The 15,367-nt window shown below is 33.8% G+C and overlaps 1 protein-coding gene across 1 annotated transcript in view; it reads left to right on the top strand.

Annotated features, from left to right (window-relative positions):
• SCML2 (Scm polycomb group protein like 2) overlaps positions 1–15,367 on the top strand; it is a gene marked incomplete at both ends in the record, with an annotated part of 113,581 nt that overhangs the window by 84,383 nt on the left and 13,831 nt on the right. Inside the window, 4 exons of the mRNA XM_080910052.1 lie at positions 1,229–1,312; positions 9,766–10,046; positions 12,487–12,601; positions 14,763–14,966. Coding sequence (XP_080766178.1) covers positions 1,229–1,312; positions 9,766–10,046; positions 12,487–12,601; positions 14,763–14,966 — 684 coding nt within the window. The remainder of the gene's footprint in view (positions 1–1,228; positions 1,313–9,765; positions 10,047–12,486; positions 12,602–14,762; positions 14,967–15,367) is intronic.

Raw genomic sequence — 15,367 nt, 5'->3', positions numbered from 1 at the left:
TATATATAGTCTTAAATATAAAGTGTTCAGTCTATATGAAAGTACCTGTATGTATGTTTACATTGGGGTAGTTTTGTCACACCAAACAGTGAATTGTTGACCTCTTAACTGCATCCTATTTCCCTTTCCCAGCTTTCTTCAGTTTTATATAGTCTTTTGTGTGGATTTGAGGCTTTATAAGCATTTCTATGTCCAGTTTGAATATGTATTGGTATCATTCTTGTTTAGCTCATGTTTTGGCAATTATGTTGATGAGATTTCATATGTGTTTCTTCTGATATTACTAGGAGACACAGTTTTAGAGCAATCTCCTTCACTTTCTGGCTTTTTACAGGCTTTCTGCCTCTATTGGCCAGTGTTCTCTGAGCCTTAACATATGTGAAAGAGTGTTCTTTAGATAATCCATGCTGATTCGTTTCCACCACCCTCTGTTTTGATTGGTTGTAATTTATCCTAATGGTCCCTGTCTGTGCCACATTTTCTGGATGAAGGGTGAAGGCTATAGTTACCTGTATAAGGACAAATCTTTACAGATTTTTGTTGTGGCCTATCTTTCTTCAGTTAAATTAGTTGTTACAGATTGTCCTCCAATAACCATCACTTCTCTAAGACTAAATTTTAAACTGGCTTTCTAGTACCAGTCATGTTTTACCTCGTGTTGAGTGGATTCTATGTCCAAGAAAAGACATTTTTGATTATTGCTTAGGTGTGCATGCTACTACTGCATTCTTAGAGCTATCATGTCATCTTATACATTGTTTTTTGTTGGTTATTTTATTTATTTTCATTTTAAATGTTATCTGCCTCCACATCCCCCTATTCCCTTCTCCCTGCCTCTATGAGGTGCTCTTTCACCAGCCCACCCACTCATTGCTCAGTGTCCTAGTTTTCCCCTATCCTGAGTCATCATGCCTCCACAGAAGGGCTACCCTCCCAGTGATACAAGATAAGACAATACTCTGCAACATATCTATGCTGGAGCTATGCATACTCTTTTTGTACCCTTTGGTTGGTGGTTTTTTTTCCTGGAAGCTTTGGAGGCTCTGAATTGGATAGTTGATATTGTTGTTCTTCCTATGAGTTTGCAAACGCATATCATGTGCCATAATGTTAGTTTTTTCAAGAGTATGTTGCATTAAAACGTTATTATAGCATGTATAGTTGAAGATAATGTGTTCTAGCTTTAAATGTACATAATTTTTGTTTTTTATTTCATAACTCAACAAAGATGAGAAAAAACCTAAGGGCAAAAGAGTCTCCAAATCTCGGAAAGACCAAGCCCAATTCTTAGCAGATGAAGAAGCAATGCCAGGTGATTGCTTTGCTTTGTTTTCTTATCTTGATTTTCAAGATGATTCCTCACTATCGGATAATAGCATATTGTTTTCAGAAAGGACAGGGGTTTTGTTTAAAAATAAACAAATACAAAACATAACAGTGATAAATTGATAGAAATTTCTCTGTTCTAAATCAAATTTGTTGGCTATTCTAATAAATTCATCTCTTTAGATAATTTGTTTCTGATTATAAAAAGTTACTGTACATAAAATGTCATTTTGACTGACATTTTTGTTTAAATTTTTTTGTTTTTAATGATTTAATTTATTTTAAAAATTTATACATTATATTTTGATCTTACTGTGTTTCCCCACTTCTTCATTGTCTTTTTTATCCTTATTAGTATAGGATATCATGTTCTTTTTCTTTCTTAGCAAAAAGTGTTTTTTAAAAGGTGCTTAATTTGTGTTTACATACTACTGAACATTGTTGCTGCCATAGATTGTGGTTGATAGGCACCATGTCAGTCTATTGAAGAAACTTTTTTTTATTAAGAGTAGCTATGAATTTTAAGTATAGATTCTTAGGTAAGGGCTTGGGCATTGTATCTACTTTACCTCATCCATGCTGGGATTTTGTCTGGCTTGAGCTAATGTAGGTCCTGTGCATGGTTTCATTTTCTTGGTTAGTTTGCAAGTGTGCTTCTCTGTTGCTTCCTAAAATGACTCATTCATAAAATTCTTTTTCTACTTCTGGTTAAGTGTCTTTTTGTCTGATCTTCCACATAGATAACTATACTTTGAGGTCATGGGAGTGATACAGATATCTTATGTATGATGGAGCACTCCAATGTCTCTCACTCTATGCAGGTGGTCAAGTTGTAGGTCTCTTTGATTATTACCATTGCAAGAAGCTTCTTTGAGAAGCGCTGAGTAAATCACAATGATTATTGAACATTCGTAATCATTAGAAGTATGTCACTCATAACAAGTCATTTTATATACTCTGTTCACTTACAGAATGATGCTAGCAGGATTTTACCTAAAACATTTGAGCTATCTTGTCACAGGTTCTTTGCCTCATTACCAATATTAATTTGGGTTCCATAGGATGGAACCCAAATATGTTTCATTACCTCCCCCCAAATTATGCCACTATCGTGCCAGTGGGTATATCTTGCAGGCAGATGGTTATTGTCGCTTGCTAAGTTTATAACTTGTTGAAATTGTGGTCCCTTTTCTTCTCTGGTAGTGTGTATAACATCTTTTCATACTCTAGAATATAGCCAGTTGAAATGAAGCTTTCATGTGTATGTCATCTATTTTTCCATGCTCCTTGACATAGTATGTGGTGTGTTCAGCAAATCAAAAGTACTTTTGAGATTTTTACACTCAAGTTGTATAAGAAAATCAGTACTATTGGCAGTTGCCTATAGTATTAGATGTGGCGTCTATTAGACTCCTTTGGCCAACATTTCAAATAGTGGTAACCCATTTTTTAGGTACTAAGTTTGGTTTTGGTAGCTTGTGCTGTCAAGATTGTGTATTGTTCTTATTTCTGGAAGCTTTTATTACAGTTGGCTCTATTTGACTTTATCAAGAAGCTTTTCTTGTATTAATTTTTCTTCTTAATTACCCCCTCTATTTTCCCCTCTCCTCTCCCACCCCCTTTAATTGTGTTTGTCTATTTTCCCCTTTATAACATTTTGTTTTCCTTCCTTAGAAGATCCTATCCTCTATGCTGGTCCTCTGCCTCCTTAACCTTTGTGGTATTATACAAGTAATACATATCTAAAAAATAAAAGCTAACATATGTAGTGTATTTCACTCTGGGTCTGTATTACCTAAATGTGGATGATTTTTTTTCCATAAATTTAACAGTATATGTACAAATTTTACAATTTCATTTTTCTTAACAGTTGAATAATACTATATTGTGTTAATATATTACATTTTCATTATCCATTCATTGGTTGATAAAGATCCAAGCTTTTATAAATTTCTAATTATTATGACCAGAGCAGTAGTGAACATGGATCTGCAGGGATCTCAGTAGTAGGATGGAAAGTCTTTTCTGTATATATCCAAGAGTAGCATAGCTGGACCTTGAGCTATATTTTTATCTTTCTGAGGAACCACCACACTGATTTCCATAGTGGCCTTACAAGTTTGCACTTTTACCAGCACTGGATGAGTATTCTCTTTCCCCTATATCCTTGAGAGCATAAGCTATCATTTGTATTATTAATCTTGGACAGAGTAGTATAAGGTGAGTTTATATGTGCTTCCTGGTATGTATGATCATTTTCTATTTTAAAAATTTTTATTAGATATTCTCTTTATTTACATTTCAAATATTTTCCCCACTGCCTCCCCGCCAACTTGTTTCCATGAAGAAGCTCTCTCCCCCAACCACCCTTTCCAACTCAGTGCCTTGGTTGATGATGATGTTGTTTTTCCCATGAGAGTGAAAATCTTTCAGCTATTTCAGTCCTTTCTCTACCTTTTTAATTGGGGTCCCCATGTTCAATCTGATGTTCAACTGCAAACATCCTAATCTGTATCTGTATGATTCTGAGAGAGCCTCTGAGGAGGCATCCATGTCTGATTCCTGACAGTAAACCCTTCTTGGCATCAGCAATAGCGGTTGGGTTTGGTGGCTGCATATGGGGTGGATCCCCAGGTGAGGCAGCGTCTGAATGATTTTTCTTTAATTCCTGTTCCTCTATTTGACCTTGTATTTCCTCCCAGGTTTTGTTCTCCCTTTTTTTTTAATGGCTACTTCCATTTTTTTCTGACAACTTCATTAAAAAGGGATACGTACAAATTATTAAAATCATTTTAGCATAAAAGTATATGAATATATTTTGCCAGTACTTGATTTTTTAAAAGGTTTGATAGTATACATTGAAATCTTACTATTTACAATAATAATAAAGTATATGTAAAGTAAAACATAACATGGAAATAGTAAAACTTTTTTAGATTTTTTTAACACCTTTATTTTACAAAACAAAGATAAATGTACAGATTTCAAGCATTTTTAACTACCAAAACTTGCCACAAGGCTGTCTTCTTAGCTCTTGAGTTATTAATGAATTAAGGTCTAGATGTACCCCACTCTGAGAGGGTGCTATACACTTACTGCTTTTTTTTTATAAGAAGGACTAAGGCTTCCACTTTTTGGCTCTTTTTTTGGGGGGGAGCTTCATATAGTCTGTGAGTTGTTTCTTAGGAATTCAGAGCTTTCTGGGGCTAGTATCAAATTATAAATGACTGTATATTGTGTCTGTTCTTTTGTGACTGGGTTACCTCACTCAAGATGATATTCTCTAGACATCCATTTTCCTAGGAATTTCATAAACTCATTGTTTCTAATAGCTGAGTAGTATTCCATTGTGTAAATATAGCACAATTTCTGTATCCATTCATCTACTGAAGGACATCTGGGTTCTTTCCAGCTTCTGGCTATTATAAATAAGGCTGCTATGAACATAGTGGAGCATGTGTCCTTATTGTATGTTGGAGCATCTTTGGGGTATATGCCCAGAAGTGGAATAACTGGGTCTTAAGGTAGTACTATGTCCACTTTTCTGAGGAACCACACACTGATTTCCAGAGTGGTTATACCAGCTTACAACCCCACCAACAGTGAAGGAGTGTTCCTCTTTCTCCATATCCTTGCCAGCATCTGCAGTCATCTGAGTTTTTTATGTTAGCCATTCTGACTTGTGTGAGGTGGAATCCCAGTGTTGTTTTGATTTCCATTTCTATGACAACTAAGGATGTTGAACACTTCCATAGGTGCTTCTCAGTCATTCAATATTCCTCAATTGATATTCTTTGTTTAGCTCTGTACCCCATTTTTAATAAGATTATTTGATTCTCTGGAGTCTAACTTTTTGAGTTCTTTGTATATATTGGATACTAGACCTCTATCAGATGTGGGATTAGTAAAGATCTTTTTCCAATCTGTTGGCTGATTTTTTTTTCCATAGTCTCCTTATTCTTACAGAAACTTTGCCATCTCATTAAGTCCCATTTGTTAATCTTTGACCTTAGAGCATAAGCCATTAGTGTTCTGTTCATGAAAATTTCTCCTGTGCTTATGTGTTCTAAGGTTTTCCCCACTTTCTCTTCTAATTGTTTCAATGTACCTGGTTTTATGTGTAGAACTTTGATTCACTTGTACTTGAGCTTTGTACAAGGAGATAAGAAAGGGTCTATTCATTCTTCTGCATGCTGAGTGTCAGTTGAACCAACAACATTTGTTGAAGAGGCTGTCCTTTTTCCATTGAATGTTACAACTCCTTTGTCAAAAATCAAGTGACCATATGTGTGAGCATTCCTTTTGGTTCTGAATTCGGTTCCGTTGATTTAGCTGCCTATAATCTTCCAGTACCATGTGGTTTTTAACACAGTTGCTTTGTAATATACCTTGAGGTCAGGGATAGTGATTTCCGTAGATGTTCTCTTGTCCTTGAGGGCAGATTTCGATATTCTAAGTTTTTTGTTATTCCAGATGAATTTGCAAATTGCTCTTTCCCACTCCATGAAGAATCAAGTTGGAATTTTGAAGGGGATTGCATTGAATCTGTAGATTGCTTTTGGTAAGATGGTCATTTTACAATGTTGATCCTTCCAGTTTATGAGCATGGGAAATCTTTCCATCTTCAGAGATCTTCATTTTCCTTCTTCAGAGATTTGAAATTCTTGTCATACAGGTCCTTCACTTGCTTAGTTAGGGTCACACCAAGGCATTTCAAATTGTTTGTGACTATTGTGAAGGGTATCTTTTCCCTAATTTCGTTCCCATGTTTGTCCTTTGAGTAGAGGAAGGCTACTGATGTGTTATGAGTTAATTTTATAGCCAGCCACTTTGCTGAAGTTGTTTTTATTGTTGTAAAAGTTCGCTGATGTGTTTTTGGGGTCACTTAAGTATACTATCATGTCATCTGCAAACAGTGATATTTTTACTTCTTCCTTTCCAATTTGTGTCCCTTTGATTTCCTTTTGCTGTCTAATTGCTCTGGCCAGGATTTCCAGTACTATGTTGAATAGGTAGGGGGAGAATGTGCATCTTTGTCTAGTTACTGATTTTTGTGGGATTGCTTCAAGTTTCTCACCATTTAGTTTGATGTTGTGTATTGGTTTGCTGTATATAGCTTTTATTATGTTTAGGTATGGGCCTTGGATTCCTGCTCTTTCCAAGACTTACCATGAAGGGGTGTTGAAGTTTGTCCAATGCTTTCTCAGCATCTAGTGAGTTGACCCTGTGGTTTGTGTGTGTGTGTTTTTTTTTTTTTTTTTAGTTTGTTTATATGATAGATTACATTGATAGGTTTCTGTATGTTAAACCATCCCTGCATCCCAGGGATGAAGCCAACTAGATCATGGTGAACGATCGTTTTTATATGTTCTTGGATTCGGTTTGCAAGAATTTTACTGAGATTTTTGCATCAATGTTCATAAGTGAAATTGGTCTGAAGTTCTCTTTCCTTGTAGGGTCTTTGTGTGGCTTTGTTATGAGAGTTGATTTAAAGAATGAGTTGGTAAGTGTTCCATCTGACTCTATTTTGTGGAATAGTTTGGAGAGTACTGGTATTAGGTTATCAGTAAATGTCTGATAGAATTCTGCACTGAACCCATCTGGTCCTAGACTTTTTTTTTTTTGTTTGGGAGTCTTGCTGACTGCTTCTATTTCTTCAGGTGTTATGGGATTGTTGAGGTTGTTTATCTAGTCCTGGTTTGACTTTGGTATCTGGTATCCATCTAGAAATTTATCCATTTCCTCCAGATTTTCCAGTTTTGTTGAGTATTGGCTTTTGTAGTAGAATCTGCTGGTTTCTTCAATTTCCTCGGTTTCTATTGTTATGTCTCCCCATTGATTTCTGATTTTAATTTGGACACTCTCTCTTTGCCTTCTAGTTAGTCTGGCTAAGGGTTTTTTGATCTTGTTATTTTTCAAAAAGAACCAGTTCCTGGTTTTGTTGATTCCTTGTATGGTTCTTTTTGTTTCTATTTGGTTAATTTCTGCTCTGAATTTGATTATTTCCTGTTGTCTACTCCTCTTGGGTGTATCTGCTTCTTTTTGTTCTAGAGCTTTAAGCTGTGCTGTCAAGATGCTAGTGTATGCTCACTTCAGTTTCTTTCTAGAGGCACTCAGATGAAGAACATCTGGGTTCTTTCCAGCTTCTGGCTATTATAAATAAGGCTGCTATGAACATGGTGGAACATATGTCCTTGTTAGATATTGGAGCATATGAACATTTTCAAAGTGGTTCTCAGCCTCTTGCATTTCATCTTTTGAGAAATTCATTTTGTCCTATATCATTTACCTCTTTTTAAAATAAGGTAATTGTTTTCTTGGTGATTAGCTCTTTTAGTTATTTGTATATTCTAGATATGCTATTCCTCTGTAAGCTTTACAGTTGGTAAAGTGTTTCTTTGCATTGCATGTTCCTTTTTGTTCAAATCATTGTGTCCTTTGCTATATACAAGCTTCTTAGCTTCATGGGCTCCCATTTATTAATTTTTTATTTTAATTTATGACCTACTGTGTTCTACTCAAAAAGTACTTTCTTATGACATCGTGTTTAAGCGTATAGGCTGTGAGTCTCTGTATCTGTTTCAGTCATCTGCTGGGTAGAGTTTCTAAGGACAATTATGCTAGATTACTGTCTGCAAGCATAATAGCATCCTTAATAGTGTCATGTATTGCTGCTTACCCATGGGATGGGTCTCAAGTTGGCCAGTTCTCAGCCATTCTTTCAGTCTCTGTTTCATCTTCGTCCCCGACTTTCTTGTAGAGGGGAAATTTTTTGGTTCGAAAGTGTTTTGGGTGCGTTGGTGTCCTTATCCATTCCCTTGGGGACCTGCCTGGTTACAGGAGGTGAGCTTTTTAGGCTTCATATTATATCCCCTTTGTTATCTTTCAAAAAATTGACTTAGATGTGTAGGCTTATTTTTATGTCTTTCTTTAACTTTATAATATTGTTCATTGTGTCTACTTTTATGCCAGCATCATGCTGTTTGTATTAATATAGCTCTGTAGTATAGCTTAAAATCAGGAAGGGTAATCTTTTATCAGTTCATCTGTTGTGTGTGATTGTTTTAGCTATCTGGGATTTATGTGCATATTTCCATATGAAATTGAAGATTATATTAATCCTGTAAAGAATTATGTTAGAATTCTGATGGGGATTACATTGAATGTATAGGTTTTTTTTTGTAGGGTAGCCCTTTTCACAACATTTATCCAGCCTGATCCAGGAGCATGGGGAGCCTTTGTTTCTTAAATTATTTATTATGCAAGTCTTTTATTTGCTTCATTTGACTTATTCTAATATCTTTTTGAGGTAATTGTTAAATGGCATGCTGTTACTTATTTTTATAATTTGTTTACCTTTTTTCTTTGTCATTGGTATAAAATGGAGGCTAAATTTTGTGTATTCATATTATATCCTGCTATTTTGAATATATTTATCATCTATAGAAGTTCCTTGGTGTAGTCTTGGAAGTTTTTTACATATAAAATTATATCTTCTTCAAATGAGGATATTTTGATCAACCCCCCCCCCCCTTTTTTTTTAAGCTCCACAATCTACTACCATTGTGATCATGGTCTTTTCATGATCTAGCTAAGACTTAGACACTAAATTGAACAGGTATAGAAAGAGTGACCTATGTGGATTTTTAAATAATTTCCACATTTAGAAAGGATGTTGTTTATGAGCTTGTTATAAATAGCCTTAATTATGTTTAGAAATACCCTTGTATTTCTGATCTCTTCAAGATTTGTATCAGGAGTGAAGTTTCAAAGTCCTTTTCTGTAACTTTGTGTGGTTTCTATCCTTTAATCTGTTTATTACTTTACATATCCTGCATCTCTGCTATGAAACTGACTTGATGGTGGACAGTCTTTTTGATGTGTTCTTGAATTTAGTTTGTAATAATTTATTGAGATTTTATTCATGTATATTCATAATGGATATTGTTCTGTGCTTTTATTTTGGTTGAGTCTTTATTTAGTATCCAGAGTATAGGTGGCCTTATAAGAAGAATTTAGAAATTTGGTTTTTTGCAGAATACTTTGAGGACTGTTGTCATTAATTCTTCTTTGGACGTATAGTAGAATTCTATGCTGAATCCATCTGACCCTGGGATAATTTTAGTTGCTACAGATATTTTTTCCCTTTGTTACTGCTTCTATCTCATTATGGGTTATGAATCCATTTAGATATATTTGCTTTTTCTTTATTTATTTTGATTTTATATTTCAAGAAATTTGTTGATTTCTTTTAGACATTTTAGTTTAGTAAAATAGAGATTTTTAAAGTAGACATTTATGAGTCTCCTAGTCTCTAATTTTGCCAGTTTGGATCTTGTATAAAATAATTTTCATGAATAATCTTTTGGAAGTTTTAGAGGTAATCAGTTACCAGAAGTTGTTTTTACTGTATCATTTTCTTTTATTTTCTTTGCTAAGCTTTATTCTCAGCTCTTAGTGTGAGTAGTACAGAGAAAACACCACCTTCTTCCTCTGAACAACCAAAGTCTTCTACCTCTGGGAAACCAAAGTCTTCCACCTTCAAAGGGGCTCAATCTTCAAGAAAGTCTCCACGAAAAACATGCATTGTACAAGAAGTACCAAAGACCAGCAATAAAGCAGGACAAACTAAGCCTACTGGAGATACTTCAGCCACGAAGAAGGGCATTACTATTAAAATTGTCTTACCAAAGAAAAGAGGTGGACAGTCTGAAAAAAAGGTTAGTCATATTTCTTGCTAACTTGTACTGTAAGTCTCCATATTAGAGTATTATTAAAATTCAGTTTAGCAATTTACCATGACTATGCTGAGGTGATTTTTTTTGTTTTATTTTCTTAGAATATTAAATGTATAATGTTCTTTTTGTCTTAGTTAGGGTTTTCTATTTTGATGAAACAAAAGCAGTTTAACAGAGAACTTATACTTCCATACCACAGTACATGATGATAGCCAGTCAAGGAAGGAAATAAAAACAGGCATACAGAAGAACTGGAGTTGGGGGTTAAGCAGGAATAGTATGTAAAGTAAAATTGTCACTAGACAAGCTTAACTAATATTGACTTGTGATGCAAGAATAAAGAGTAAATGTCTTGGAGAGTAAAATAGAATCTAATGTGAAAACTGAGACAGAATTTAAAAACTGAGAAAGACTAAGTTGAAACATTTTTAACATGTAATAAGGAGAAAAAGGGAGGAATAGATTGGAGCAAGAAAAGACTTTTACAATACTTGTTAAATTTATATTGTAGATATAAATGCATAAAACATTTATATTACAAAAGCCTGAGTGTGAAGGATAAAAATCTATATAAGTTTCAATATTTTATGTAAAATGGAACAATATGAATTGTTATGTGTGAACTATGAATTGTGGAAAAACCTCTAGTCTAATGTAAAAGTTCAAAGTATATATAATGAGTTTTAATTATTTAATAACACTTCAAAAGATAGTATAAGTAGAATAACAACAAAAAGAATAAAAGAAACTATCAGAAAGCACATAATAAAATAGTTTATTTAGATACAAATATAATAATAGTTATATTGAACATTAATAGACTAAATTCTTCAATTAAAATGTATAGATTTTTTAAATGGAACCTTAAAAAGATTCAAATGTACAATGTCTACAAAATGTGCATACTAAATATAAAGACACTGGATGGTTTTAGCTCCTTTGTCAAAGAGCAAGTGACTGTAGGTGTGTGGGTTCATTTCTTGTTCTTCAATTCTATTCCATTATATTCTACCCACCTGTCTCTGTACCAATACCATAGAAGTTTTATCACTATTGCTATTGCTCTGTAATACAGCTTAAGGTGGTGGATTCTGATTTCCCCATAAGATTTTTTTTTTTATTGTTTAGAATAGTTTTTTGATATGTTGTGTTTTTTGTTATTCCAAATGAATTTGCAAATTCCTCTTTCCAGTTCTATTAAGAATTGAGTTGGAATTTTGATAGGTATTGCATTGAATCTGTAGATTTCATTTGGCAAGATGGCCATTTTTACTGTATTAATCCTGCTAATTCATGAGCATGGGAGATCTTTTCATCTTCTGAGATCTTCTTTGATTTCTTTTTAGAGAGACTTGAAGCTCTTGTCATAAATATCTTTCACTTGCTTGGTTAGAGTCACAGCAAGGAATTTTTATATTATTTGGGACTATTGTGAAGGATGTTGATTCCCTAATTTCTTTCTCAGCCTGTTTAACCTTTGAGTAGAGGAAGACTACTGATTTGTTTGATTAAATTTTATATATAGTCACTTTGCTGAAGTTGTTTATCAGCGGTAGGAGTTCTTTGGTAGAATTTTTGGGGTCACTTAAGTGTACTACCATATCATCTGCAAATAGTGATATTTTGACTTGTTCCTTTCCAATTAGTATCCTTTGACTTCCTTTTGTTGTCTAATTGCTTTGGCTAGAACTTCAATTACTATATTCAATAGATAGAGAATGAGCAGCCTTGTCTAGTCCCTGATTTTTGTGGTATTGCTTCAAGTTTCTCTCTGTTTAGTTTAATATTGGGTACTTGTTTGCTGTATATTGCTTTTACTGTGTTTAGTTATGAGCCTTGAAGTTATGCTTTCCAAGATTTAACAGGAAGGGGTGTTGAATTTTGCTTTCTCAGCATCTAATGAGATGATCTTTTTTTTTCTTTGAGTTTGCTTTTATAGTGCATTATGTTGATGGATTTCTGTATATTGAACCATCCCTGCATCCTTGGGATGCAGCTTACATTATCATGATGGATGACTATTTTCAGGTGTTCTTGGATTCAGTTTGCTTGAATTTTGAGTATTTTTACATTGATGTTCATAAAGGAGATTGGTCTGAAGTTCTCTTTTGTTGTTGGGCCTTTGTGTGATTTAGGTACAAGCACAATTGTACCTTCATAGAACAAATATTAGGTCTTCTTTGAAGGTCTGATATAATCTTCACTAAATCCATTTGGTCCTGGGGTTTTTGTTTCGTTTTGTTTTTGTTTTTTTTTTTTTTTTTTTTTTTTTTTTGGTGTTGTTGGGAGACTTTTAATGGCTGCTTCTAAAATTACCTTTTTAATGATAAAATATACTGATTTTGAAATGTGAAATACTTTTTAATGCATTTGAAAACATATACTTGTATATAACTGTATTCTTCATATGTTTTTTAAACAGGAAAAAAATATTCCAGTTGTTTCCTCTACATCTTCAGCTTCTTTAAGTTCACTGATGAGAAATTCTTCACCTAATAAGACTTCTGCAGGGCCATCTAAAATAGTGATGTCTACAGGTATGTTAGTAATTTCAAAACAGTGATAAAAATTACATATTTTATTTAGCATTGATTTCAGTGTTTTTAACATCGTGGAAATATATAAAGTATTGATATACTTTAGTACATTGATAGTTCAGCTTAATGTTAAGCAAAACCATGTCCCCAGAAAAACAATGTCTAACATTTTGTGGCATTATCAAATTCTTCTCTTTTTTCACAATATTTCATCATTTTGTATTATGTATTTTTTAGGGTGACTCGTGCCTTTTGTACATAAATTTTTCTGTCAAAGGACATGGTGATTTCAAATTTGTTTCTTATAGGTTTGATAGTGTACAGACCAAAGTGAATCCTTTTTATTATCTCCTATACATTTTTATTTTTTAACAACTTTATTTTAAAAAACAGTGATAAGTGTACACATTTTAAAAGCAGTTTTGTATAAAACTATATGAATATATTTTTGTCAGTTGTTGATTCTTTTAAAGGTTTGGAAGTATTAATTGAAAACTTACTAGTTCATGAGGATAAAGTATATATAAAACAAAAGTAACATGGAAATAGTCAAAGTTTTCTTGGTGTGTAAAGATTAAATATAATGGCTTTTAAATACCAAGGATTGCCACAAGGCATTCTTAGCTCTTGTGTTATTAATGATTTAAGGTCTAGGTGTACCACACTCTGAGAGGATGCTATACACTTATTTTTTTTCTAAGAAGGACTGAGGCTTTCACATTTTTGTCTTCCTTTTTTCATATGGTCTGGGAGTTGTTTCTGGGGTATTCGGAGCTTTCTGGGGCTAGTATCCAATTATCAGCGACTGCATATTATCTGTTCTTTTGTGATTGGGTTACGTCACTCAGGATGATATTCTCTAGTTCTATCCATCTTTTTGCCTACATGTATATCTCTGCACCATATGTGTGTGTGTCTAGTTCCCAGAAGAGGATGTCAGATCCCCTGGGACTACAGATAATAGACATTTTTAAGCTACCATATGATGCTAGGAAGCAAACTCTGGACCACTGGAAACAGCAGCCAGTGTTCTTCACCATTTGAATCATCTCTCTATCCCCCCATTCCTGTGTAAATAAGTATGTTCTATTACTTCTTTATATCCTTAATTACCAGCCTCATACTCTTGTATTTTTTCTTACTTACAATTTTTATCACTTAAAGGAAATTATTTTTTCAAAGTAATGTTTTTAAAGACTATTTGCACACCTCATTTTTATTAATTTCTGATTTTTAATGAATACAACTTGATCTATATAATCCAAGAATTTAAAGTCCGATTATTTTGAGTACTGACAGAAAGGAAAAGCCACATGACTTCATATGATAGGTTACAATCAAAATACAAGTACCCCCAAATTATTGCTTTATACTACCTCCAGGCTTTTGTGTATAATCTGTATATTAAGTTACACATGAATTTTAAGCTCAGACTTTTATCCCATCAGCAAGTTATCTCAGTATGTTTATACATGTAGTATACATTGATTTGCAGTTGATTTTTGTGATAAAAATATCTTCACTAATACCATGATTATAAATGAGAAAATTTTGTACAAAGAAAAAAGTTTTAACTTTCCTCAGTGAGGTTAGGCATGTATAGAAGGAGCATTTTAATTTTCATATTTAAAATTCATGTCATTTGAATTTACTATTACATATACCTTAAGTAACTTGAGTGTTTCAGAAAATGCAGTTGACATACACTATTGGTGATATACAAGATTGTCAACTATAACTGAGTATGGATGACCAGTTTTCAAAGGGAATGCATGTTTTTGCACAGTGAAGTTGGGTGGGTAGAACTCGAGGAGTTGGTGGAAACATCAAAATTTAAAGACATGAAACTACTCTTTCATTTTGTAACATGTCTTGTAATAATAATCTAAAATGATTTTATGATGCTCCCATGTATTCTCAATCATAAGTTTTATATAATCAGTTTGAATAGTATATTCATAAATGTCAGATAAACTTTTTTTACTATTTGCATGTTCATTAATTTTCATAAACATGTTAATATATCTGCATGCTTTTAGTAGCAGACATAGCATTAATATGAAGTGTATTTAAGTTTTCTTTAAAGTCATGAGTAGGACATGGCAATTATGTAAATAAATTTCACAGAATTTATCTAATTATTCATATATATTTTTTCAAGTATGTGTGCATATAAATAAAGATGGGGATTGTGGCCCCTACCTGGATCCACAGAAAGTTCAGCAGCTACCTGACCACTTCGGCCCAGGTCCTGTGAATGTGATTCTCCGGCAGACTGTGCAGGCCTGTGTGGATTGTGCCATTCAGACCAAGAATGTGTTTCTATTTCTTAAGCAAGATAATAGAGGAGGAGAAATGATATCAGGTATGCTAATCTAATTATTTTTCCATCTATGTATGTATTTATTTATTCACTCTAAATCTGGATCAGAGCCCCCTGCCCAGGCCCTACTTCATACTGCTCCTACCCCAATCCTTCTTGGCTTCACCTCTGAGAAGGGTGAGATTCCCTCAATAGTACCAACCTGCCGTGGCACCTTAAGTCACTGCAGGACTAAGTATATCCTGTTCCACTGTGCATAGCCAAGAAAGCCACATTAGGGGGACAGGATCCACAGGCAAGCAACAGAGTCAGAGTAAACTCCCAATTGTTGGGGAAACCTGATCAAGACCAAGCTGCACATCTGCTATATATAAGCAGGGATCCTAGGTATAGTCCTTGTATGCTTTATGGTTAGTGGTTCAGTTTATGGAAGTCCGCCAGAG

Source organism: Micromys minutus (assembly GCF_963924665.1).
Source record: "Micromys minutus genome assembly, chromosome: X".
Taxonomy (NCBI): Eukaryota; Metazoa; Chordata; class Mammalia; order Rodentia; family Muridae; genus Micromys; species Micromys minutus.
This window is presented reverse-complemented; position numbering and strand designations above follow the sequence as displayed.